Consider the following 25,147-nt stretch of genomic DNA (forward strand, 5'->3'; position numbering starts at 1 on the left):
GCATATTCATTGTTACTTTATCCTCAACACCTAGGTTATGCCTTTGTCTATTTATGAAGATATTCTTCAGTGGAGATTTTAGGAAAACAGTTATTTTGAAGTATGATCAATGATGTTCATTTTCCTCTTTTTTTTTTTAACAATTTGTAGTATGTCATTATTATATTTTTCAGGTCTTTGTTAAGAAAGGAATGTCACTTAATTTTTTGAGAATGTAATACCTGAGTAGCCCTATATTCATATTATGTTATTGCTTCTTCTTTCCATCTAACAACTCCCATGTTCCCCTGATTCTCTCTCAGGTTCATGACCTCTTCAGCTTCCTGACTTAGGCGTTATATTTTTGCAAATGAGTTACCTGGTTTATATCAACAGCCCATTGCTTAATCTGTACATAAACAAAGCTATGTACAATTAATTAAATAATACTTTATTTGAATCAAAGAATACTTTGGTAGAACCAAATTTAACAGTGAAATACAAGCATATCTTTTCAATAAGAAAGGCTTGTGTGAGTTCATATGAAGTTCTGTTAGACCAATGTGGGGGAATCTAGTCAGATTATCTTGATAGATGAACCTTACTCATGTCTGCATCTGGGTAATGCTGACCAAAATCGGGGTTAAGACATAAAGATAGATAGATAGATAGATAGATAGATAGATAGATAGATAGATAGATAGATATAGATAGATAGATACAAGATAGATACATAGATAGACAGAGAGATAGAAATAGAGATATTAAGACAGGAAGTTATGAGGGAAAGGGGATAGAAAATTCCTGGGAAGAAATAGAAGGAGTAGGGATTTGATATTATCAAGAAACAATTTATACCTTACTGAAATTTTCAAGGAAAAATAAAACCAAGATAATAAGAAATCCTAAACCTTAGGAAGAAAAGAAAATGACTGTGAATGTGTTAGTGCTATGAGCAAACAATAGTTCTGAACCCCAACTTCTCATTTCAAGTATTTTCATGTGTAATAAAACTCTGCCAGTAAACAAGCAAACGTGGGGAAAATATTAGCAGTTGTTCCTCTGGGCTAGTCATTTATCTAGTTGCCTGCATTTCCAACACAGACATTTATTACTGTTTTTATTGAAAATGGCAGGTTGAACAAATAATAATATTGCTACTCTCTATGTCTTGTAGTCATGTAACCAAAGTATAGTACAAAGATGACAAGGGGCTGTCAGGGGAAAGACACATTGAATTCTTTTTCAGAACAGAAAAGAAATAAGAAATTCTTTCCTTTGAGTATTTTCTAGCATTGCTAGAAAACATTAAACATCATAAAATGTAGATCTAAAAATAATATGCATAGTTGATTTTAAAAGTGATTTATATGACCATATATTATATTGAATTCATAAGAAGCCTTGATTACTTTTGTCAAAAAGTCCTAATTTTTAATGTTATATATGTAAAAAACCCAAAATAAAAGCATTGTGAGATGAAATGTATCTGTTAGTGAGTGGAGCAGAACTTGCTAATAATACACTAGACACAATATTCAATGTTCAACACTACAAAAATTAAGAACAAACAAATAAATAGGAATTGTACTCAAATCATATTATTCAAAGACAGTCATACTACTAAAATGAGTGTTGATCAAAATTATGATAGTTTAAAGTTAATGTATAATTACAAAAATGTATGACATTGCATATATGTGTTATTGTCCAAGGCAATGTAATTTATACTCAATATAAATAATTTTTACATAATGTTAATTTTCAAAATTCCTCAATTAGGCACAGTACTATTTTACTGGGTGTTATTTTTCCCTGCTCTGTGACTGTGCTTCTTCCCTTAATCAACATTCTGTAATAGTATAGCAATTGTAATTCTTATATTATTATTTACTTACTTGTGTGTGTGTGTGTGTGTGTGTGTGTGTGTGTGTGTGTGTGTGTGTGTGTGCGTGTGTATTACATGTTCCATGATAAGTTAATTTGGAATTTGGAATTACTAAGAAGTAAGTGTATTATATTTTTCAAAAGTAACTATCAATAACAAAAAAAAAATCCTATAAGGAAGAGCACCTCCATGGAAGAGGATTGAAGACACAGAAATAAACCCACACTTATGGACACTTGATATTTGAGAAAGAAGCCAAAATGATACAGTGTGAAAAAAAAAAAAAAAAGGAAGCATCTTCAACAAATGGTACTGGTCTCACTGGCAGTCTGAATGTAGAAGAATGAAAATTGATCCATATTTATCACTTTGTACAAAGTTCAAGTCTAAGACAATCAAGGACCTCCACATAAAACCAGATACACTGAATCTAATAGAAGAGAAAGTGAGAAAGAGCCTTGAACACATTGGTACAGGGGAAACTTTCTTTAACAGATCACCAGTGACTCAGAATCTAAGATCAAGAATTGATAAATTGACTTCATGAAACTAAAAAGATTCTGTAATGCAAAGAACACAGTCAATAAGACAAAACAGCAACCTACAGATTGGAAAAATATCTTTACCAACCCTACATATGACAGAGAGCTAATATCCCAAAATGTACAAGGAACTCAAAAAGTAAGACCCAGAAAACCAAATAACCCAATTAAAAAATGAGCTACAGAGCTAAACAGAATTCTCACAGAGGAGTCTCACCTGGGTAAGAAGCACTTAAAGAAATATTTCCCATCCTTAGTCAACATGGAAATGCAAACAAAATCAATCCTGAGATTCCATCTTACTCCAACCAGAATAGTTAAGATAAAAACTCGGGCGACAGCAGATGTTGGTGAGGATGTGGAGAAATGGGAACACTCCTTCATTGCTGGTGTGGTTGCAAACTGGTACAGCCACCCTGGAAATCAATCTGGTAGTTTCTCTGAAAAATGGAAATAGTTCTACTGGAAGACATACCTATAGAACTCCTGGGTATATATCCAAAAGATATTATTAGAGCAGAGCATATCACAAGGAAACATGCTTCACTATGTACATAGCAATATGTGTTCTGGTTTTTCCAGAAGCTGGATAAAACCCAGCTGTCCGTTAACCAAAGAATAGATACAGAAAATGTGGTTTATTTGCATAAAGGAATACTACTCAGCTATTAAAATGAGAATATCCTGAATTTTGCAGACAAATGGACAGAACTAGAAAATATTCTGAGTGAGATAACTAATACCCCAAAGAGCATAAATGTTATGTACTCACTAATAAGTGAATATTAGCCAAAAGAGTTCAGAGCCCCCATGAAACAACTCTCAGAATATATAAAGCTTAACAAGAAAACCGAAGTGTGAATGCTTCAATCCTGCTCAGAAGGAGGAATAAAATAATCATAGGACATAGAGGAAGGGTGGGACCTGCAGGGGGAGGGACTTGAGAGCTAGAAAAGGAGGTATTTCAAGTATGGGACAATACAGGAGAGAAGCCCAGAGGGCCAAGACAATAAGTAGAATTATGCATCAGTGTAGGTTGGGGGGCAGGTGATACCCTAGAAAGTCCCAGTCACCAGGGATGTGATAAGCTCCAGGGCCCAATGAGGATGACTTTAACTGAAATGCCCAACAATGGGGAGATGGAACATGAATAGACCACCTCCATTAGAGAGACATTGACCCCAGTTGAGGGATGGAGCCACCCACACATGTCAAATTTTTTGATCCAAAATTGTTCCTGTCTAAAGGAAATGCAGGAATAAAAATGGAGCAGAGACTGAAGGAAAGCCAATCCAGAGACTTCCCCAACTTGGGACCCATCCCATGTGTAGGCACCAAGCCCTCACACTATTGCTGATGACATGTTGTGCTTGAAGACAGGAACCTGGCATGGCTGTCATCTGAAAGGCTCTACCAGCAGCTGAGACAGATGCAGATACTTACAGCCAGCTGTTGGATCGAGCTCAGGGACCACTATGGATGTAACAGTTAGGGGAAGGACTGAAGGAACTGAAGGGGATTGCAACCCCAAAGGAAGAGCGGCATTATCAACTAATTGGACATCTCAGAGAACGGAGGGACTAAGTCACCAATGAAAGAGCATACATGTGATGCTGGTCTGTGGTCTGAGCTACATATAAAGCAAAAGAGTGTCATTCTGGCTTCAGTGGGAGGGGATATGCTTGGTATTGTGGAGGGTTGATTCCCTAGAGAAGGGTGAGGTAGGATTGAGTGCATGGGTCAGGGAGCATTCTCTTAGAAGAAAAGGGGAATTGGAGGGAGTGGGACCCTCATAGAGGGAGGACTAGAAAACGGGATAACATATGAAATGTAAATAAATAAAATAGTTAATAAAAAGTGCAAAAAAATAAAAATCAAATGGCCAAAAAGGAGAAAAACATGCTTCATCTTGATGAAATATGTGCGAAGGTGTGTGCTCATGAATGCGCAAGCATTCCAAAATATATGAATATAATCTTCTCAGTCAGTATATTAGTGGTATACATATCAGGGTTAGCTACTTGGTATTGGATACCTTGGGGTCTTTTTCCCTGGGGATAAATTTTGCCCTGCTTTCAGTATTCCCCATTTGCCTGTTGTTCAATTTCTAGTGTTGAGATACCATTCACAGACCCTCCCTCCATGGTAGCAATATATGGATGTCATCCTTGTTCCAATCTTGTTAGGCACACATGTTAATGAGACTTCATAGATGTAGCTTCTCTGACTTTTCTAGGAGGAACTCTCCCAGAAAACTTCCTTCTCTTGCTTTTAAAAACTCTTTGTTTCTTCTACCTCTATGATATCTGTGTCTTAGAAAAAGGGTTGTTGTAACTGATGTATGAGTTGAGACTTGGCTGCAGAGATTTTCTTGTTCTCTGATATCTGGTGGACCATTTTACTCTGTCATGATTTTTTAACTGTTGCAAGGAGGTTGATGAGTGAGGCCTACATAAACTTTGGGTATAAAAATTAATATTTAGAATATTGCTAAGAAATGTGATGATTTGGAAAAGTGTCAAATGTAGGTCCTTCCCCCACATCCTTGATATCATTATGCAGGCCTAGGTAGTTTATTAGGTTTTCAGTGGGAAGGAGGATTTCCTGCTCATGAGGTCATTAAGTACAATTAGGCAACTGTTGGTTACTGTCAAAATGTATATGTGAGTATTGTGTTCTCTGGTATACAATGCCATGATGGACCACTGCTTTAGTTCATGGGTATAGTAACAAGGAAGAAATTCTGACTGCTTCCATCTATTGAAGTCATGCATGGAGACCTCAGATATCATGAAATCTAGTGTTCAAGGAAGAGACTTTTAGTTCAGTTCCAGCTCAGGTCTTCAAGATTCCATGTTCAAATTCATAGAGTGTTCAGCAATAGGGATTCCCTGCAACTTCTAGGTGGCAATTGAAGATAAGAGTCAAAACTTATATTATTTTTGGAGTCTCTTTGGCAACCTTGAACAAACACCCAGAAGGGGATTTGTCAAGCCTTTTATTGGTGACTTTGTCAGATAGCCTATAGCTATAGGGGGAAGTACTATTAGCCAAGATAGGAAGGTTATACTTTAACTACAAATGTATATATTAAATAGTATTATGATTATCTGTAACTTTTAAATTAACCATTGGTAGAAGGTTGTTTTTTGGATTAATTAAATGTACAAATTTCATGTAATCTAAGTGAACATAAGCCTCTATCATTTGTTCACACAATTATAGTAATATTTCTTTAATTTATTAATAGATCTGTACTCTATAAAATTCTAGCACTGTAAAATAAAGGAAACCATAGCAAAGGGAATTGAAAGAAAAATGAAAACTATATAAAAGCTTCTTTCCAAAGTTTACTGTTTTTCTATCTTCACTGAAAATGATAGGTAGTCTAAAGATAATTTACATAAACACTCAGAGACAGAATCAAATACATGCTCATCATATTCACATAGCAAGCTCTCTATAAAGAAAATTTTGACAAGGTTTAACCTTACTTTTCACAGATCATATGAAATGTCACATGACATACAGAACTCACTGTCCCTGTGCCATCAAACCCATAGCAGGTCCATGTACAGCCATTCCCATTACTCTTAACCAGGAATCAATTTGTACCATAATATAGATGATATGAGTCCTTGCTTTTAGTATATCCTGTCTCCCAAATAAATAATAAAATAAAATAAAATAAAATAAAATAAAATATCATTTTGGCACTATCATTCCTACTTTTAAAAACTCTAACCACAATCATTAATAAATTGCTATCAATGTCTTTTATCATATTTTTATCTATAAAATGACACCTGATTTCAAACATAGTCCATGAGAAATCTATAAGATATTAACGTTTTACCTGATGGCTAAAACTTCAAGTAATCATGGTATGTATTCTATTCTTTGCAGGATGTGGGTGCATTTGAAAACATTTGCTTAATGATTTGAAATTTAAATTTATTTCACTTGTATTTATTTCATTTTTCTATTAAAAGTAAAATACTGTGGACACTATTCCTAGTTCTATACCTAGTAAGCCATGCAGGATTTCTGTATTGATATAATATAATATAAAATAATTTCTTTTCTTGTAACAGTTTTAACTAAATTAAATACTTATAAATAAATTCTATCTTGTGTTTTTGTTTTTGTTTTTCCGGACAGGGTTCCTCTGTATAGCCCTGGCTGTCCTGGAACTCACTTTGTAGACCAGGCTGGCCTTGAACTCAGAAATCTGCCTGCCTCTGCCTCCTGAGTGCTGGGATTAAAGGCGTGTGCCACCACCCAGGCCAAATTCTATCTTCTTAAGGTAACAAATTTATACATATAACAATAGATTTTGAAATTGTGTATCCATAATATATTTTACAACTCCATACTAAAACTTTGCTTTGAAAATTACAGCCTTTTGAGTGTATCTCTCATGAAGTTAGTCTTGAGCATAAATAAAATAAATTAGAGTCAATGGAGAGTCTGGAGAACACTCCATTCAAACTTGGTTGGAAGAGGGGCGCATAAAGGGTAAAGTGAGCTAATATCCCAACTGAACAGAAGCACAGATTCTTGCTGAACAGATAGAAGTAAATAACTTAGAAGTTGCTGCATACATAAATGTGGATATATTTTCACATCATGTAATAAAATTGATGGTCAATTTTGACAGTGTCTTGGAATGTGACTTTGATTTACAAGTGAAAACAAAAATAATTATTATATAAGTCAAAATTTTCCAATAGCACTGAGGAGTTTGGCGTGTTATTTCTTTGGAAAAATATAATGAAAATATATTACTTACTTTTTTTTCAAAGTGATCTTTATATGTATTAGATTTGTGCCTGTCTCAAAAGAAGAAAAAAAATGCTGGAAATATATTTCTTAATCTATCATTGCGCTTTGAAGTACCTCTTGTTGTTGTTCACTATGTATGAAAACTTTCAGTGATGTTTACCATCAAATAATATAGTTTCAGAAAAGCATACTCAACAGAAAGTACATTATAACGGCATGATTTATTTAATAAAGTTAATGAATGGTTTCTTTTTGTTTAATCAGGTGACAGAAACACGGACAGGTCCTCTTGGCTGCAGTAACTATGACAACCTAGATTCTGTCAGCTCTGTTCTGGTTCAGAGTCCTGAGAATAAAATTCAGTTGCAAGGTAAGTTGGTAAATTTTCATGAATTCTTTATGAATCTAGGTGATGTGATATCCAGTTATAATTTCTTTTGGATTTACGGATATAAGCTAGTGGGTATTGGGAAGACGACTTATATTCACTTGGTACTTTTCCAGAGGATCTGAGTCTAGTTCCTAGATCCCACATAGGTATGCTGATCACACTCTGGGTATCAGGATTCAGAGGATCTGAAAGTCCTAGCATTCTGAGACATCTGCAATGTTGTATACATATCCATCCATCCATCTATCTATCTATCGATCTATCTATCTATCTATCTATCTATCTATCTATCTATCTATCTATCTATCTATCTATCTACCTATATATAACATATGGTTAAAAATAATAATAAATCTTAAAAAAGAAATGTTAAAGCATATATATACTAGTTTTTCAAATTTATTGACAAGATGATCTAGACAATGTGAAGAAATATCAACTTATTTTTCTTCACAAATTAAGTAATAATTATTAATTACTGCATGGATAATAGTTTTGTTTTAAATGCCAACCACCCTTCTATAGTGCGTCATATGTTCACTCTATATGCTTTAATAGTCCATGTATTTTTCTTATTAATTATTGTACAATTGGTAATTATTTCTATTCATATAAAATAGGACAGGCAGTTTAAATTTAACCTAATATAGTAGACCATGATACCTTAGTTCCCTAGTAAGTAGATGTATAGAGTATATTATATCAAATTAACTTTATTCTCACTATTTAACTTCAGATTGATTTGTAATTCAATAGCATTCTAAGATGATTAAATTTAGAATGTTTTGCAAAAGACCCTAGCAATTGTGTGTGTGTGTTTGTGTGATCTCTAAAATAAAGAAATATATGTCCTGAAGTAAGTAAGCACATACTATGGAATAGTTAAACAAATAATTAAAAATCATATATTGATGATGTGTACAAATAAATATTTTAAGACAAATAAATTAAATGAATATTTTCATGCAGGAAATATCTCAATTTATACCCTGTCTATAATTTATAGACTTGCATTGCCTATAAAGATACAGAACAGATATTTTGAAAAATTATAAAAGCTATACATGCAACTCTAAATTCATAAAAGTTCATTACTTACACGTTCGATTTACATATAGTATAGTTAATATTGTGGGTGCTTCATATCAAATTATAAACTCTAAGTAAATAGATAAAAAGAGTAAGCAAAAGAACCTTAAATTTAGGGAATGAAGTTTATTTAAAAGTTATTTAAAATTAAAAAGCAATTTATACTTGATTTGAAAATCATTCATAAACATTTGAAAAATCATTTTAAATAAGCTTGATTATGTGAAATTACTTATGAATAGTTCTTATGAGAGTTTATACTGGAAAAATTTTTGTTTTAAAGATTTTCATTCTGAAAATATTACATTACAATTATTATATAGTATAACATATAATAATCTTGATAATATAGTACAGTAGGCAAATTAAATTCTTTGCTAAAATTTATATTTTTAGGTAATTTATAGATGAGTACATGTAATTAATTAAAATATAATGTAATTAATAATAATGTAATGATGACATAAAATATTTTAAGATACTGAAACTTGAAATAGAATCATGATTTCAAGGATGTATGTGGGTGTATATACATACATACACACATACACACACATACAGATATATATATATATATATATATATATATATATATATATACACATAAATCTTTATCTCTGTGTATGTGTGTAAAACTGCACATGCACTGGGCATCTCTTTTATATGCTGGTATGTGCTTAATGATCTTACTCTTCTATTTTCTTCACATTTTAATATGTATTTTAATATTTCATTACATGTACTATCTTCACATAATTTTATGCTACTCTCCTCATTGCTTTATCTCAATTCTCACTATCATTTTTTAATTGTTATTATTATATATTTATGTGATAACATATGTATTTAAGTATAAACCACTGAGTTAATGTAATGTTGCTTGTGTGTGTGTGTGTGTGTATGTGTGCATGCTCATGTGTGATTTGGCTAACTGCATAGTCCTGTGTATGTGTCTGGTTTCTGGATTGTGCTGAATATTGATTCTTTCTTTTTCAGTAGTCATAAAATTTTAATTCCTCATCTAGGCGCAATTTGGGTTTTCTTTTGTCTATGTTGAAATTCCATGCAGTGTGAGATTTGTTGTTGTTGTTGTTTTAGGTTTTGACACCCTTATTGTTTAGAATTCATGTGTTCAGGTTCCCTGCCATAAAGAAGAGATATTATCAGTAGACTATCTGTACATCTGGATCTTGTAATTTTCCCAGTGTATTTAATAACAGTTGTTTTAATTTTGAATAGTTCTGATTTCTGAAATGTTTTCTGCCTATGACCAAAGAAATTTCTTTGAAGAAAACTGAAAGCTACAGTTCCCTGTGGTCACAAGGATAGCTATTCAGAATGGTGTTATGTGCTATACTGATTTAGGAAAGCAACAATCGCTGGGCATGGTGGCACACACCTTTAATCCCAGCACTTGGGAGGCAGAGGCAGGCAGATTTCTGAGTTTGAGGCCAGCCTGGACTACAGAGTGAGTTCCAGGACAGCAAGGGCGATACAGAGAAACCCTGTCTCAAAAACAAAACAAAACAAAACAAAACACCAAACAAATAAATAAACAACAACAAAGGAAAGCAACAATCGTATATTCTCCTCTATATTCTATGTTCTATCATATCACAGGCCACAATAACATGGGGTAGTTATTGTGGTTTTCAGTAGCAAGTATGAGGAGAATATAACTTTCAGTAAATATTTTAAAAGGTATGTTGGGTTTAATTAATGGGTATGAGGAATTGTCTAGGTAAACTTTAAGGTAGTATGATTATTTAATAGTAGACTATTAAATGCCATTTCAATGTAGATGATTTAATTGCATTGACCTCTTTCTCATGTAGAATTAAGTGAACATGACTCCAAATTTATGTTTCTTGCTCTGCCTTGTTATTGTCTATTAACACTGAGACAACACTATGTGAATACTTTGAGTCTGTCATTGCTTTATGTGTGATTTATCATGGTCACCCTATGAGATGAAAATTAAACCTCAAAAGGTTGCAAACAAGTCATATGTCACATAAATGGTCAGATGCTGTCTTTAGTGATCTGTTTGTTGTTCTAGGGCTAATGTAATTATTGACCCAATTAGTAATGTTTGGTGTATTACATGTATCATTTTATTTCATTACTACAGTAATTTTATTTTTATTAAATATTCTGCCCATTATAGGAGAGTATCATGTCAGTCATTGTCACATACTTTGCATTCCAAGCCTGATCTTTCAAATAAACTTTCCAATAAATATTTCTATATAATTGCAAATTATAAAATATTATTCCAAATAAGTAAATGTGTAGAATTCATTTATTGGCAAATACATGGAATTATGCTTAACTGATAGAGAGACATGGGTGCAGTTCTCAATGTGTTTGCGAAATTCATTTTCCCCTGAATATTAATGATTAATTTTAACAAAATTGGTTCATAGGTAAAAGTCAAGGTAAAACTAGCCAATAGATTTTGTCATGTAAGAACTGTAAATATTATCAAAAATTCAGTGGTAAAAAACCTATTTAGTGTTGGTGTAATTTTCCAAATGTTTATATTTACTTTTACCAAATGTTCCCTTCTATTTTGATTTTTTCTTATTTTTTATATGAGCATGTTGCATACATGGGTTGTGTATGCATAATCATGTATATGTGTCTACACATGTGTCCTAATATGTGTGAACATATGTGGACATATTTGCGGCAACATTGCTATCAACCATTTTAGTTACTAACCTTTTTTCTTAGCCCTATCATATTTCCATCCTATCTTCTTTAATTCCTTCTTACTGTCTTTCCTTCTTTTCTATTTTCCTTTTTTCTTTCTATCCTTCTTTTCTTTCTCCCTTCCTTCCTCCCTTCCTCCCTCCCTCCCTCCCTCCCTCCCTTCCTTCCTTCCTTTTTTCCTCCCTTCCTTCCTTCGATCCTTCTTTCCTTCCTTCCTCCCTCCTTCACTATCTGTCTCTCATTCCTTCCTTCCTTCCCTTTTCTTTCTTTCTTTCTTTCTTTCTTTCTTTCTTTCTTTCTTTCTTTCTTTCACTTTTTCCTTCTTTTCATTTTTTCTTTCTTTCTAGCTCGTAATTAACCCAGTCTATCCTCTAACCTGTTTATAAGTTTGGGAGGCCTATAATACTTTATCTCCCAGCCTCTGCCTCTCAGTTGCTGAGTGTCATGCACGTATCAGCATGTGAGGCTTAGTTAGCATATTTCATCCTTTTATAAAAAATGTTTTTATGTATCCAAAGATTGTGGAACTGAAATTATATTTTTCTCAAAATATATTAAATGGAAAGTTTCAAATATTATGTTTAATATTTATTTCACATAACAATTCCCTAAAGAGATAGTAACTACTAAACTGGCATCTAATAAAGTAATTAACTGAATCAGTAGGGATAACTTGCACACAACAAAGAAATGGACTGTGAAGAAACTATGTCAGACCATCTGCTCCTCTCTACTCAATCTTTGTCCTTACTCCTAAACAATAGACTCATATAAGATAGGCTTCTTTGTGTCCTGTGTTAATTTCTACATCCTATCTTTGATGCAAATCTTAGAACACAACTAATGATATTATATTTTTATAGTTTTGACAGAATGATAGGCTAAAAGTAAGAAGGTATTGAGATCAAGAGGCAGTTTTTGTAAAACATTGTCAAATGCCCTAATCAATTACATCAAAGATCCAAAGGACTGGTTTTTAATAGAATAATAATCTTTTGTGTAAATTTTGAGACTCTATATTCCTGTAGCCTTTGAGTACTGAAAATGTGTAGGAAGATACCTTTCCTAATGATAGTTTTTTAAATAGAGGTATATTCATAGGTTAAAATGATAGCATTTACCTTCTCTACTCAGGACATTGTAAATAAGTGCTTTCTGATGATGCTTGAGGCCACAAACTTGATCATTTCATTTGTCTTTCAAGGGCTTCAAGTTCTCCTTCCCGACTACCTTCAGGAACGTTTTGTACAGGCAGCGCTGAGCTACATTGCCTGCAATTCTGAGGGGGAGTTTATCTGCAAGGATAATGACTGCTGGTGCCACTGTGGTCCAAAATTCCCAGAATGTAATTGCCCTTCCATGGATATTCAAGCCATGGAAGAGAATCTTCTTCGAATAACAGAAACATGGAAAGCCTACAACAGTGACTTTGAAGATTCAGGTAAGACAGAGCTTTTAATACCATCAAGTTTGCCTTGGCCCAAAGATACGAAGAAAGTACTGATTGCTCCTGTGGAAACTATGTTCACTTCATGGATGGAAAGTTTTTCGTTTTTATCAGTCCTTTGTGTGGATATTAAGATTGCATTTGTTACTGCAAGGTAAGTGTTTTACTGAGCGTATTAGCGTTTTATGTATTGCTTATATGCTATTGGTACCGGAGTACAACCTGTTCCTGATTTGAAGTTAACCACATATTAAGAATTGTAGGGTGTGATAGGGCACACCTTTAATCCCAGCACTTGGGAGGCAGAGGCAGGCAGATTTCTGAGTTCGAGGCCAGCCTGGTCTACAAAGTGAGTTCCAGGACAGCCAGAGCTACATAGAGAAACCCTGTCTTGAAAAAACAAAACAAAACAAAACAAAACAAAACAAAACAAAACAAAACAAAACAAAACAAAACTGCTTCTAGTTAACTGCATAACTTATAAGCATGTGTGTCTGCTTTGAGACTATATTTTTTCCAATGCTGACCTTAAAACAAAAGAAGGTAAAAATATTCCTCAAATTAATATAACAATGTTTAAAAGACAATGGATAGTAATGTATAATGAAGCAAGAAATAATAAACCTAATGTATTATGAATGATATGATTTAGTCAAAATGTGTTAGGAATGAATGATCCTCAAACAAGCAAAGTGAAGCAGGATATTATACACAAAACAGTAAATAGCACTGGAAAGAACCCATACTGTTAGGTTTATTTTTGTCAAAATAAAGAATGAAGACCTGAAAACAGAGAATAGACATTGTGTTTTAAGGGAATGGTTATTTACTAACACAACATTTCAGTTGGGATAAAAGAATAAAACTTAGGAGTTATTGCATAGTTTGTGACTATAGAAATAGAACTATGTTTTATATTTGAATTTTTTTCTGGATGAAACTCCTAATATTATCAAAAGAAGTCTTACTGTGGGGGATAATGGATACTTTACTTAGTTTGATCCATACTAGTTCTGTATATCTTAACAATAAATTGTGTATAATATGTATAATTTGTCAAGTTTGTAGTTAAATATATTTGAAAAAAATAGCAAAGTTTTTGTTAGAAGGATAGACTTGACAAGAATGAAGGTAAGGATGGAAAATGCTGGAGAAAAAATGATGAATGAACACTCTGACTTTCTGCAAGTGGTTTTCCTTGGGGCACATTTATCAACTCATGGCAGGTTTCAAACCTGCGAACCTTCCTAGTCTTTGGAAAATTTTTCTGCCTCAGGGCAAGTAACCTGAACAACTGTCTGCAGCCCAATTAGGTTGTAATGATTATACTGAGAGTGCACACTGGGCAGTAAGTCTTTATATTCTTTGCCTTAATTTAAATCTAGATGCGAAAGCTGATGGTTAGATAGTTAAACGAATAAAGCCTGAATTGGGTTAATAGAATCTTATACAGAGGAATGCTACAATCGCTAATACAAGATTTAGAATTAAATGTGGTATAGGACTGTTTCAGGACAGCTGTAAACCAAAGCTTGATTACAACTTCGAGTTTGGCTTTAGAGATTTTAACATGATCAGCTCTTATAGTGATTATTGAAAATAGAAAATATTAAATAATGAAATGGTGGCCCACTGAAGATGAAAATTGTTTCTAAAACATTTATGAGGACATAAAGATTCACAATACTTTCTTGATTGAAGAAAGTATTATGCACAATATTAAGAAATGTAAGCTCATAGATATCAATCAGATTCACAAGGACAAACACAGACACAAACACACACACACACACACACACACACTACACACACACACACACACACACACACACACACACTACACATGTACCATAATATACCTTTACTTCTCAGTTCTCTTTACTATTCTACTGGGCTGTTTCATTGTCATTCTATTATAATCCCATGAGTCATCGCTTATTTTAAATTCTAATATATTCTTAAGTTACATAAGCATCATGCTTCCTTCTCTTTGATCAAATTACCTTATTTATTTGTTCATGTTATTTGGCATGAGTATGTGTGTGTCTGTGTGTGTGTGTGTGTGTATGTGTGTGTTGTATATACTATAGACAACTTTATCCACAAAACCTTAAGAATATGGCTGTCTAAACCAGACCTACACAACATACATCACTTGACCTACCGACATAGGTGGGAAAAATTTCATAAAGCTACATCCTTTGACTATAAACAATAGGCAAACAATGTGCACTGAGAGAATTAGTATTCCCCAGGAACAAACCCTTCAAAGGTTTTGTGGAACATGTGTAGAGTGTGTGTGTGTGTGTGTGTCTGTGTCTGTGTGTCTGTGTTTGTCCTTGTGAATCTGATTGGTATCTATGAGCTTACATTTCTTAATATTGTGCATAATTGGGTTATCCAATCCCAAATATTTAAGCAGAAGTCAAAATAATATTAATTAAAGATGAATTTGTCATTAATTAGAGAAAAAATGGTGCCAGAAGCAGGAGATGGAAGTGGAGAGTAGAGTTGAGATTGTTTTAAATAGAGTACCCAGTAATGAAAGTATCAAAAATATGTAAAAGATAATGGGTCATGTCAAATATGTGATAATCTAAGTTATTTTTTCAAGTTCTTGTGTGCCCTTTAGCTTACTTGTCTGGCTGCTTTCAGTTGGTCTTGTGGTGCCATGTTGAACGGGAAGAGTAAAATAGTAGACATAAATCTATTTGACTTAATCAAGACCTGAGTCTGAAAACCATAGGCACTTCCTCATATTTTGAATGTTAAAAGTAATATAAAGTCACAAAAAGACTAAAAAACATCGTATGAGATATGGCTTATCACATAAAAGAAAAAAATATATTTTAAAAATACCCTAAAGCACAGAAAATAGAAACAAATATCTACAAATAGTATAAAACCATAATGAACAAGTTCTATACTACATATAAAAGAATGAATAATAAAGATTACTCTGAGAAATAGAAGAAAATTTTAGAAAACAATCAGAAAAGGGTATAATATTTAGAATATGAGGAACTTTAAAATCCCAAAGCAAAAATTGAAAGAAATTAACCTAAATCTTTTTTTAATAAAAATGACATATAAATGGACAAAATTATTTTTTAAAAATGCTTAAATTTTCTAATCATGAAGGCAATGAAAACTAAAGCATCAAGACTTTACTTTACTCAATAACAATATCTGCAGTGGTCCAGCTAAAAATAGAAACTTCCAACCCTGTGCAGTGAACTTTTGCATACAAAGGAGATATGAAATAGCAACTCCATAACAGAAGCCAAAATGGCAGTTAAAGTGAAAGCTTAAAAGTGAATACTCCATGGAGTTAAGAAACCAACAGAGCCCTCCTACATTATCCCAAATAATGAAATTCTATAATTTTCAACACATTTGGAAATCAAGATCATTTTGTTTAGAGAAATAAGAAGCACAGAAAGACAAATTCCATAGGATTCTATTCACAAAATATATTTAAACAAGAATTCTAGCAAGTGAAAGGAATAGATGAGCAGAAGGGACCAGAAACCTTTCTCAGTGTATGGTGTAAGTTCTGGTGTGCTACTATTTAATACTGTCATGGTAGATAGTGGATGAAATGGTTTTGAAGTTTTAATCATAAAGCACTGATGCAATAGTGACAACAATGATCTTGATATAAAGCAACGCACTGTGTCCTGATATGATAAATCACACTTTATGTACCAGTTAAAATATACTTAATATTTTAAGTAAGTCAGACTTTGAAAATTGATAAATACTGAAATGAACTGCTAAAGTCTTTCTGCTTGCCATAATGACATTGTCTGGATAAAATAATGGAAGTATAAGATAAATACTGTAAAATGTTCACCAGATATTTAGAATCAAAAATGGTGATAGAAAAATGTATAAAACAGCATAATGTTACATTAAAAAGTAATAAGCAATTTATTGTTCTTAAAGTAGTTTTATCCTAGATAAAAGCATAATTAGTAAACCAAATTACAAGTTAACAAAACATATAGATATGAAAGCATTGATGATTGAAATACAGAATAGGAGGCAGATACTTGACAAGCATGAGTGGATGTGTTGGTCTACAGCAATGTCTGTGTGGAATTATGTTCAGGGTCACCTTGGGCCTAGTAGTGTCTAAAGATAATTGAACTGTGATTTTTACAAATAGTGCCCATGTAATGTAGGAATTAGAAAATAGTGATTGTGAGAGACTTTCTACAGGTTATGAAAGACCCATAGTAGTCCTGATCTCACAACAGCATGAATTTCCTGCATGGGGGAGAGTCTCACAAGTCCATATCTGAACTCTCCTGAAACATTTCTTCTGTCTTAATTTGTATTGTCAACGATCATCACATCGGGCTTTAATAGATACCCTCTAATAGTATGTGGAAGGCAGGTAAAAGATAACCAGCATGTATCATGTTGATATACGAAGTTGAAGGAGAAGAAAATTGACAAAAAAATATCTTTAAAGTAATTCCTTACACAACCATTTAAAAACTTCTATTCCTGTTGTTTCTCCAACTACCAGAGAAATTAAACAATCAAATGCATTTGTGTAAAGACATGACAGAACTATTTTCTTTTATGGATTTGAAAACTTATAGATACAAGACATAAGAATTTGACATGCTTACCATTATTGCAGAAATTCAAATCCTTTTATGCTTTATATAAAGAGACAAAAACCAAACCAAAAAAAAAAAAAAAAAAAAAGGACACACTGTAGTCTTCTTTTAAATGGTTGATTCAATTTAACTTGAAAAATAAAACAAATGCTAGTAATTAACAGGCTAAAACATTTTATTCATTGAAACTGAGATATATCAGCGTGTAATTCTTTAATTAGGAAGATAATTATCTGAATTTAGAAGTGTTTTTCACAGGTACTAATAGCAGCACGAAGTATGTCAGGGTGCATAACTCAGTAATTTAAACTGCTAATTGCAGTCACCACATACAAAAAAGAAGAAAAGTAAGTTGCAAATTTCATCAGGTCAAGGTAACTTGTTTGTAAATGTTTTCTGTTGGCTATGCTTACAATTTTCACATATAAAATCCAATTTGTAGATTAGAGCAGCATGCTTGTATAGAGGTCATTTTATTCTATTATATGCAAGTCTTAGATAATATACTTATTACAGCCTGTAAACAAAAGTGTCAGGCAGTTTTAAGAACAAATGTACTAATTTTCAAACCTTACAAATCCGAGAATGTCTCCAATATACTTAATTATAGGAAAATGTTGATGTGATATTAGAAGAATCTTTCTGAAGGAAAAATAACAATATGGGGCATGTCAGAGTGTGAAACACAGAAATTTATAAGGCTAATTATAAAAATGATATAGAATGCATTTATTCTTTACATTTCCAGAAAATGAGGCATTTATAGTAAATGTTATTGGTACACAGGTACCTCGAGTATAAGCTGTAATTACAAATGAAGAGAATAGTAACATAGGTATTCATACAGTTATATTTGCAGTGACTAAATATTTATTTGCTATGCTTAATTATATGAAAACAACAATTATATTTTCAATAATGAAAAGATAATGTATTTTCCAATATTTGGGCCACATTCCCATCCTTAATGGAGAAAATTAAACTATTTAATTTACATACATATCTGGTTTTATTTAAAATTAAATTATAAAAAATTTACCAAATCTTCCCAAAACAAATAAACCCAAACAAATGATATTATATTTTCTATTTATTTTCTGTTAACTATTTTTTATAAGTGAGAAACTTATTTATTAAGGAAAGGTTAGAGAATAACTGGTTTTTTACAGGTAATTGTCTTAAAGGAAAAACAGTTTGTTGATATAAAGCACAAACATTTTAGAAACATTTTGACATAAAACATTCAAATACTTCTGTTAGCACTTGGCTTATTCAGAATCCGAAGTGTGATATGCAGTCAACAGTATCTTCAACAAGAACATGTCCTATTATATTAAAAGACGTTTATTTGGTGTTCTAAGAATGTCAGTTAGAGAGCACTTTGTAATGGAAAATGTCTAGGTGTGACTTTTGGAGAGTGTTGTGCATTTAAACATTTGATATGAAACTTGAAAATTTCTCTAAGGATAGGACTGTCCGTAATGTTATGGTTTAAAAAAGCTCATGTATGTCCATGTACAAACTCAGTGCATATGCTTGCCTCTTAGTTTCATGTAAAATATTTCTAAAATTTACCTTCTCAAAAAAAATCACTTCAGGTGACAGTTGACTATCAGCTTATATGGAAAACAAAAACAAAAAACAAACAAAAACTGTTTTCTGGGGAATAGCATTGTGCACAAACAAAGGACTTGAATGTCAAAAGGCACTTTAGAAGCTAGGACATTTAGAACAAACTTGCTACATCCTATTCGATTTTAATTTTCCGCCCCAATAATGAGTCTTATTTTCTTTACAGATCCACATTTCAGACATAGCATTTCATGGTTTATTATATAAACTGGTACACAGCATGGCTACCGATGATGTCTGCTAATTATAAGCTCCCCTCTCCCTGAATGGAATATTATTAAACCCAGATGAAAATCTGAGTGACTTCTAACTCCAGAAATGTTCTCTAAAATTTCCAAGAAAAATAGTTTTTATTTTTCCCAAAGAGACATGAATATTATTATTATTATTATTATTATTAATTTTAGTAGATATGGAAGGGCAGAGAAAGTGTTAAGAATTGCTTACGTTCGAGAATAAGACTTGTTCAATAGAGTGCTTTCATATAATAAAGGAGACCTTGGGTTTAATTCATATCACCACAAAAAGTCGGTGTAGTACAAACCAATAATCCACCTAATTAGAAAATGGAAGGGAAAAGACCAGGAGTCAAAAGTCATTCAGAACTCATAGTAAGTTTGAAGACAGCCTGAGATTCATGACTTACCACGACCGGTATCGTTCTCATACACACACACACACACACACACACACACACACACACACACACACACACTCAATCAAAAATAAAAACAAAAACCAAAACAAACCAAAACAAACCAAGCAGAAACAAAGACAACAAAACCAAATTTATTTCTGTTTCCCTTTTTTTCTTTCTTCCCTTCCTTCCTTCCTTCCTTCCTTCCTTCCTTCCTTCCTTCCTTCCTTCCTTCCTTCCTTCCTTCCTTCTTTCTTTCTTTCTTTCTTTTTTTCTTTCTTTCTTATTTTACCTTTTTCTGTCTTCTTTTGTTTGTTTTTTTTTTTTTTTTTTTTTTTTTTTTGTTTTGTTTTGTTTTGTTTTGTTTTGTTTTGTTTTGTTTTGTTTCATAATGCTTTGGTTTGAAACAGGGTTTCTCTGGGGAGGCCCTGGCTTTCCTGGCACTTGGCCTATAGACCAGGCCAATCTTAAACTCAGAGCACCGCCTTCCTTTGTCTGTAGAGTGCCAGAATTAAAGACATTCTGTACCACCTTCTAGTGAAATCCAGTTTATCAGTATAAGCAATAGTGAATATAGGCTTCTTTTGCTACATCAGGGAAAGCCTTAGGTACTTCTTACTCTGTGTGTAGAATGTTGATAACATGAACAGATATTTTTTCTTTAGCTTTTATTAAGTTTGAGATGATCTGTTTTAAGGACAGCCATTAAAATTGGGAATTGATAAAGGGCTTTAACAGTAGAAAAGACTGGAGAAGTGAAAGAACATAAACTTAAGGACAAGTTTTGTAGGTGGCATATGCACATATCTGTAATCCTATCACCTTTGAATGCAAGACAAGTGAAGTACCATCTTCAATAAATAGAGAGACTGTATAGAGAAAGAAAATATTTCAACATGTTTGGCATAGGACGCTAAAGTTTATTTCCTTCACATTTACATATTTGACTTTGAATATTATTTTTTTCTTCTCATTTATTATAAATTTCTGTGAGTTTCATTTTCTCCTTCCAAGATCATATAACCAGAATATAATCTATGTGGAAAAAAATCATCATTTAAGATGGGAAGTAAAAACAAAGTATTTCTACTCATTATTGTAGCATTTCTTAGAAAATTACACATGAAACAATTGTTAAAATCTGTTGGGTAAAACAAATTTAGCCTCTCTAGTGTTTTTCATGAAAGATAGTCTGTCTGTGCATTTAAAGTTTCAATGTTTTCAACAGTGTGTAATTTTTACTATGATATATCCTGTGTACTAGATTTCTAGTTGTAAACCATATTAAATTCTTAGCCTGTGATAATGAAAACTATGTGAAATACAAAGAAATTAAGAAATGCAATCCTGGAGGGCAGTGGTGGCACATGCCTTTAATCCCAGCACTTGGAAGGCAGATGCAGGCAGAATTCTGAGTTCAAGGCCAGCCTATTATACAGAGTGATTTCCAGGAAAGCCAGGGCTATACAAATAAAAATAAAAAAGAAAATAAAAAAAAAAAAAGAAAAGAAAAAGAAAATGATATCCTGTCACCAAACCTAGGATACCAAGACAAGAACCAACAAGCCAGTCTCCCATCCAGAAACACTGGATCCTAACTGAGAAATCATAGTAAAGACATCCACCCCGAAAAGATTAACAGACAAATTGTATTCCCTTTCCAGTGAATCTTTCACCCCTTTCTTCTATGAGGGTGCTCCTCCACCCATGCACCTATCCACTCCCACCTCAGTTCTATAATCATCCTACCCTGGGGCATCAAACTCTACAGGACCAAGGGCCTACCCTCCCATTGATGTTAGAAAAGACCATCCTCTGCAACATATGTATCTGGAGCCATAGATCCCTCCATGTGTACTCTTTGTTTGGTGGTTTATTCTTGGGAAATCTAGGTGGTCTAATTAGTTAATATTGTTCTTCCTATGAGGTTGCAATTCCCCTCACTCCTTCAGTCCTTGCTATCCCCTGCTACATATGCTACTGGCCTTCCTTCTTTTTAAGCTCCATATAGTTTCTGAATTGTATCATGGGTATTCTTTTTTTATTATTATATGATATTTTATATATTTACATCAAAATTATCCCGTTCTAGTTTCCTTCATGGGTATCCCCTATCCCATCCTCCCTCCCACTGCTTCTATTAGGGTGCTCACCCACCGATGCACTCCTGACTCCCCACCCTAGATTTCCCTTACACTGGGGCATCAAGCTTTCCCAGGACAAAGGGCCTCTCCACCCACTGAAGTCCAACAAGGCCATCCCTTGCTACATATGAGAATGGAGCCATGGGTCTTGTCATGTGTACTCTTTGGTTGATGGTTTAGTTCCTGGGATCTTGGGGGTGTGTGTGCCTGGTTGGTTGATACTGTTGTTCTTCATATGGGTTGCAAACCCTTTCAGTCCTTTCCCTAATTTCTCCTCTGGGACCCCATGCTCAGTCCAGTGATTGGCTGCCAGCATGTGCCTCTGTATTTGTCAGAGACTCTTAGGAGACAGGTATATCAGGCTCCAGTCAATGGGAGCTTTTTGGTATAAAAAATAGTGTCTGGGTTAGGTTACTGTATATGGCATGGATCTCCAGGTGGAGCAGTCTCTGGATGGCTTTTCCTTCAGTCTCTGTTCCACACTTCGTCTCAGCATTTCATCCTGTGAGTATTTTGTTCCCCCTTCTAAGAAGTAGGAACTGAAGCATCCACACTTTGGTCTTCCTTCTTGAGCTTCATGTTGTTTGTAAATTGAATATTGGGTATTCCAAGCTTTTGGGCTGCTATTCACTTATCAGTGAGTGCATACTATGTGTGTTCTTTTGTGACTGGGTTACCTCACTTAGGATGAGATTTTCAAATTCTATCCATTTGCCTAAGAATTTTATAAATTCATTGTTTTTAATAGCTGAGTAGTACTCAATTGTGTAAACATACCACATTTTCTGTATCTATTCCTCTGTTGAAAGACATCTGGGTTCTTTCTAGCTTCTGGCTATTATGAATAAGGCTGCTATGAACATAGTGGAACATGTGTGCTTGTTATATGTTGGAGCATCTTTTGAGAATATGCCCAGTAGTGTTATATTTGAGTCCTCAGGTAGTACTATGTCCAATTTTCTGGAGAACCACCAGACTGATTTCCAGAGTGGTTGTAACAGCTTGCAATCCCACCAATAATGGAGGAATGTTCCTATTTACCCAAATCCTTGTCTGCTAGCATCTGCTTTCACCTGTGTTTTTGATCTTAGCCATTCTGACTAGTGTGAGGTGGAATCTCAGGGTTGTTTTGATTTGCATTTCCCTGATGACTAAGGATGTTAAACATTTTTAGGTGCTTCCCAGACATTCAGTATCCTCAGTTGAGAATTCTTTGTTTAGCTCTGTACCCCATTTTTAATAAGGTTATTTGGTTTTCTGAAGTCTAACTTCTTGAGTTCTTTGTATATATTGGATATTAGCCTTCTATGGGATGTAAAATTGGTAAAGATCTTTTCCCAATCTGTTGGTTGCTGTTTTTTCCTATTGACAGTGTCCATTGCCTAGCAGAATCTTTGTTGTTTTATGGAGTCCTATTAGATCTTAGAGCATAAACCACTGGTGTTCTGTTCAGGAATTTTTTCCTTGTACCTATATGTTTGAGAATCTTCCCAACTTTCTTTTCTATTAGTTTCAGTGTGTCTGATTTTATGTGAAGATCCTTGATCCACTTGGACTTGAGATTTGTACAAGAAGATAATAATAGCCGGGTGGTGGTGGTGCACTCCTTTAATCCCAACACTTGGGAGGCAGAGGCAGGTGGATTTCTGAATTCGAGACCAGGCTGGTCTACAAAGTGAGTTCCAGGACAGCCAGGGCTACACAGAGAAACCCTGTCTCAAAAAAACAAAAACAAAAACAAAACAAAACAAAAAAATAAATTGATTTGTATTCTTCTACATGCTGATTTCCAGTTGAGCCAGCACCGTTTGTTGAAAATGCTGTCTTTTTTCCACTCGATGGTTTTTGCTCCTTTATCAAAGATGAAGTGACCATAGATGTGTGGGTTCATTTCTGGATCTTCAATTCTATTCCATTAATCTGCCAGTCACTGTACTAATACCATGCAGTTTTGATCACTATAGCTCTGTAATACAGTGTAAGGGCGAGGATGGTCCTTTGGTTCTAATATTCACTTATAAGATTGTACATACCTTGTGCTTATGTATGTCTTAAAAGGGAAATAATTATTGTTTTATCTGTATAAAATCTGCAACTGTGAGGAATCCAATTGTAAGTACTTATAGTAAACAGGTTTCTTCAAGGCATAGACTCTAAGGCTACTTACTATGTAATATGAGGATCCCATGGGTGCATCCTTTTTAACAGACTGAAGTAATATTAGCTCCAAAACTGAATGCATTCTCTAAATTTTCAAAGTTGAAAAATAGATATTTTTTTCTATTACATCAGGTTTAAACATATTACCTTTTGTTTAGGCTTTTGTTTCATGACATTGTAAAAATTTTGTGTATCTATATCTATATCTATATCTATATCTATATCTATATCTATATCTATATCTATATCTATATCTATATCTATCTATCTATCTATCTATATATATATGACAAAAATCAAAATTATCTCTGAACTAAGGTACTGCAGTTTGTTTGCCACACATTGCACTGCTTCCTGCCCCCTACCCCCATTGGTTATTGACCATAGGGATTCTTCACCTTTTTAATCCAAGAACATGGGCTAACAGTCCTGTTATCATGTGGAAGAACATCTCATTGTCACGTAGAACAATTCTGGGCAACACCTGACTACAAAGTGTTGTCAGAAACAGAACTGATTTTTCTTCACCAAGTCCAAATATTGTTGAAAATATTATTTTCTAGCTACTGCAGATAACATTTTACCCATTATTTTCTCAATACCTGTGTTACAATTCCAATTGCAGATACTCTTCAGTGTCATCGATATCTCCATAAGCCATTAGCTCAATGCTACAAGATTAGGCTTTTCACTAGGGACTTGTATTTATCCATACACTTCTGGTTCAAATTTCTGTAGAAGTCAAGACCAGCATGACAGTCCTGCAATGGGAAATGACCCTATATCCTAGATAAAAAGAAATGCAGTTTGCATATTCTATATTCACCACAGCTCAACTAAAGTCTGCTCTTCATTTTACTTATTGCGGAATTCAAGTTCGGTTCTGGGTAAAATACTGTCAATTTCCATAGGTTCCCTAGTGAGCCTCTCTTCAATATATTTATAATCATATTTTATGTTGTAGCCTGATTTGATAGGAAACAGGAAAATAACATTTTACCATAGCATTGAAGAGTAGGAGACACAGTGTTTCTGTAAAGTCAAAATGCCAGTTGGATTTTCAAATACAAGACTCATAATCTCTGCAATTCATCAAGTCATACA

At 33.6% G+C, this 25,147-nt stretch overlaps 1 protein-coding gene across 3 annotated transcripts in view; it reads left to right on the forward strand.

The window, feature by feature from the left end:
• Brinp3 (BMP/retinoic acid inducible neural specific 3) overlaps positions 1-25,147 on the forward strand; it is a 372,378-nt gene that overhangs the window by 225,155 nt on the left and 122,076 nt on the right. For all 3 annotated transcript variants that reach the window (XM_021165977.3, XM_021165986.3, XM_029483285.2), the window contains exons 5-6: positions 7,459-7,564; positions 12,594-12,830. In XM_021165977.3, the coding sequence (XP_021021636.1) occupies positions 7,459-7,564; positions 12,594-12,830 (343 nt within the window). The remainder of the gene's footprint in view (positions 1-7,458; positions 7,565-12,593; positions 12,831-25,147) is intronic.

The sequence above is a fragment of the Mus caroli genome, unplaced genomic scaffold, assembly GCF_978045245.1.
Source record: "Mus caroli unplaced genomic scaffold, Mus_caroli_1 scaffold_1, whole genome shotgun sequence".
Taxonomy (NCBI): Eukaryota; Metazoa; Chordata; class Mammalia; order Rodentia; family Muridae; genus Mus; species Mus caroli.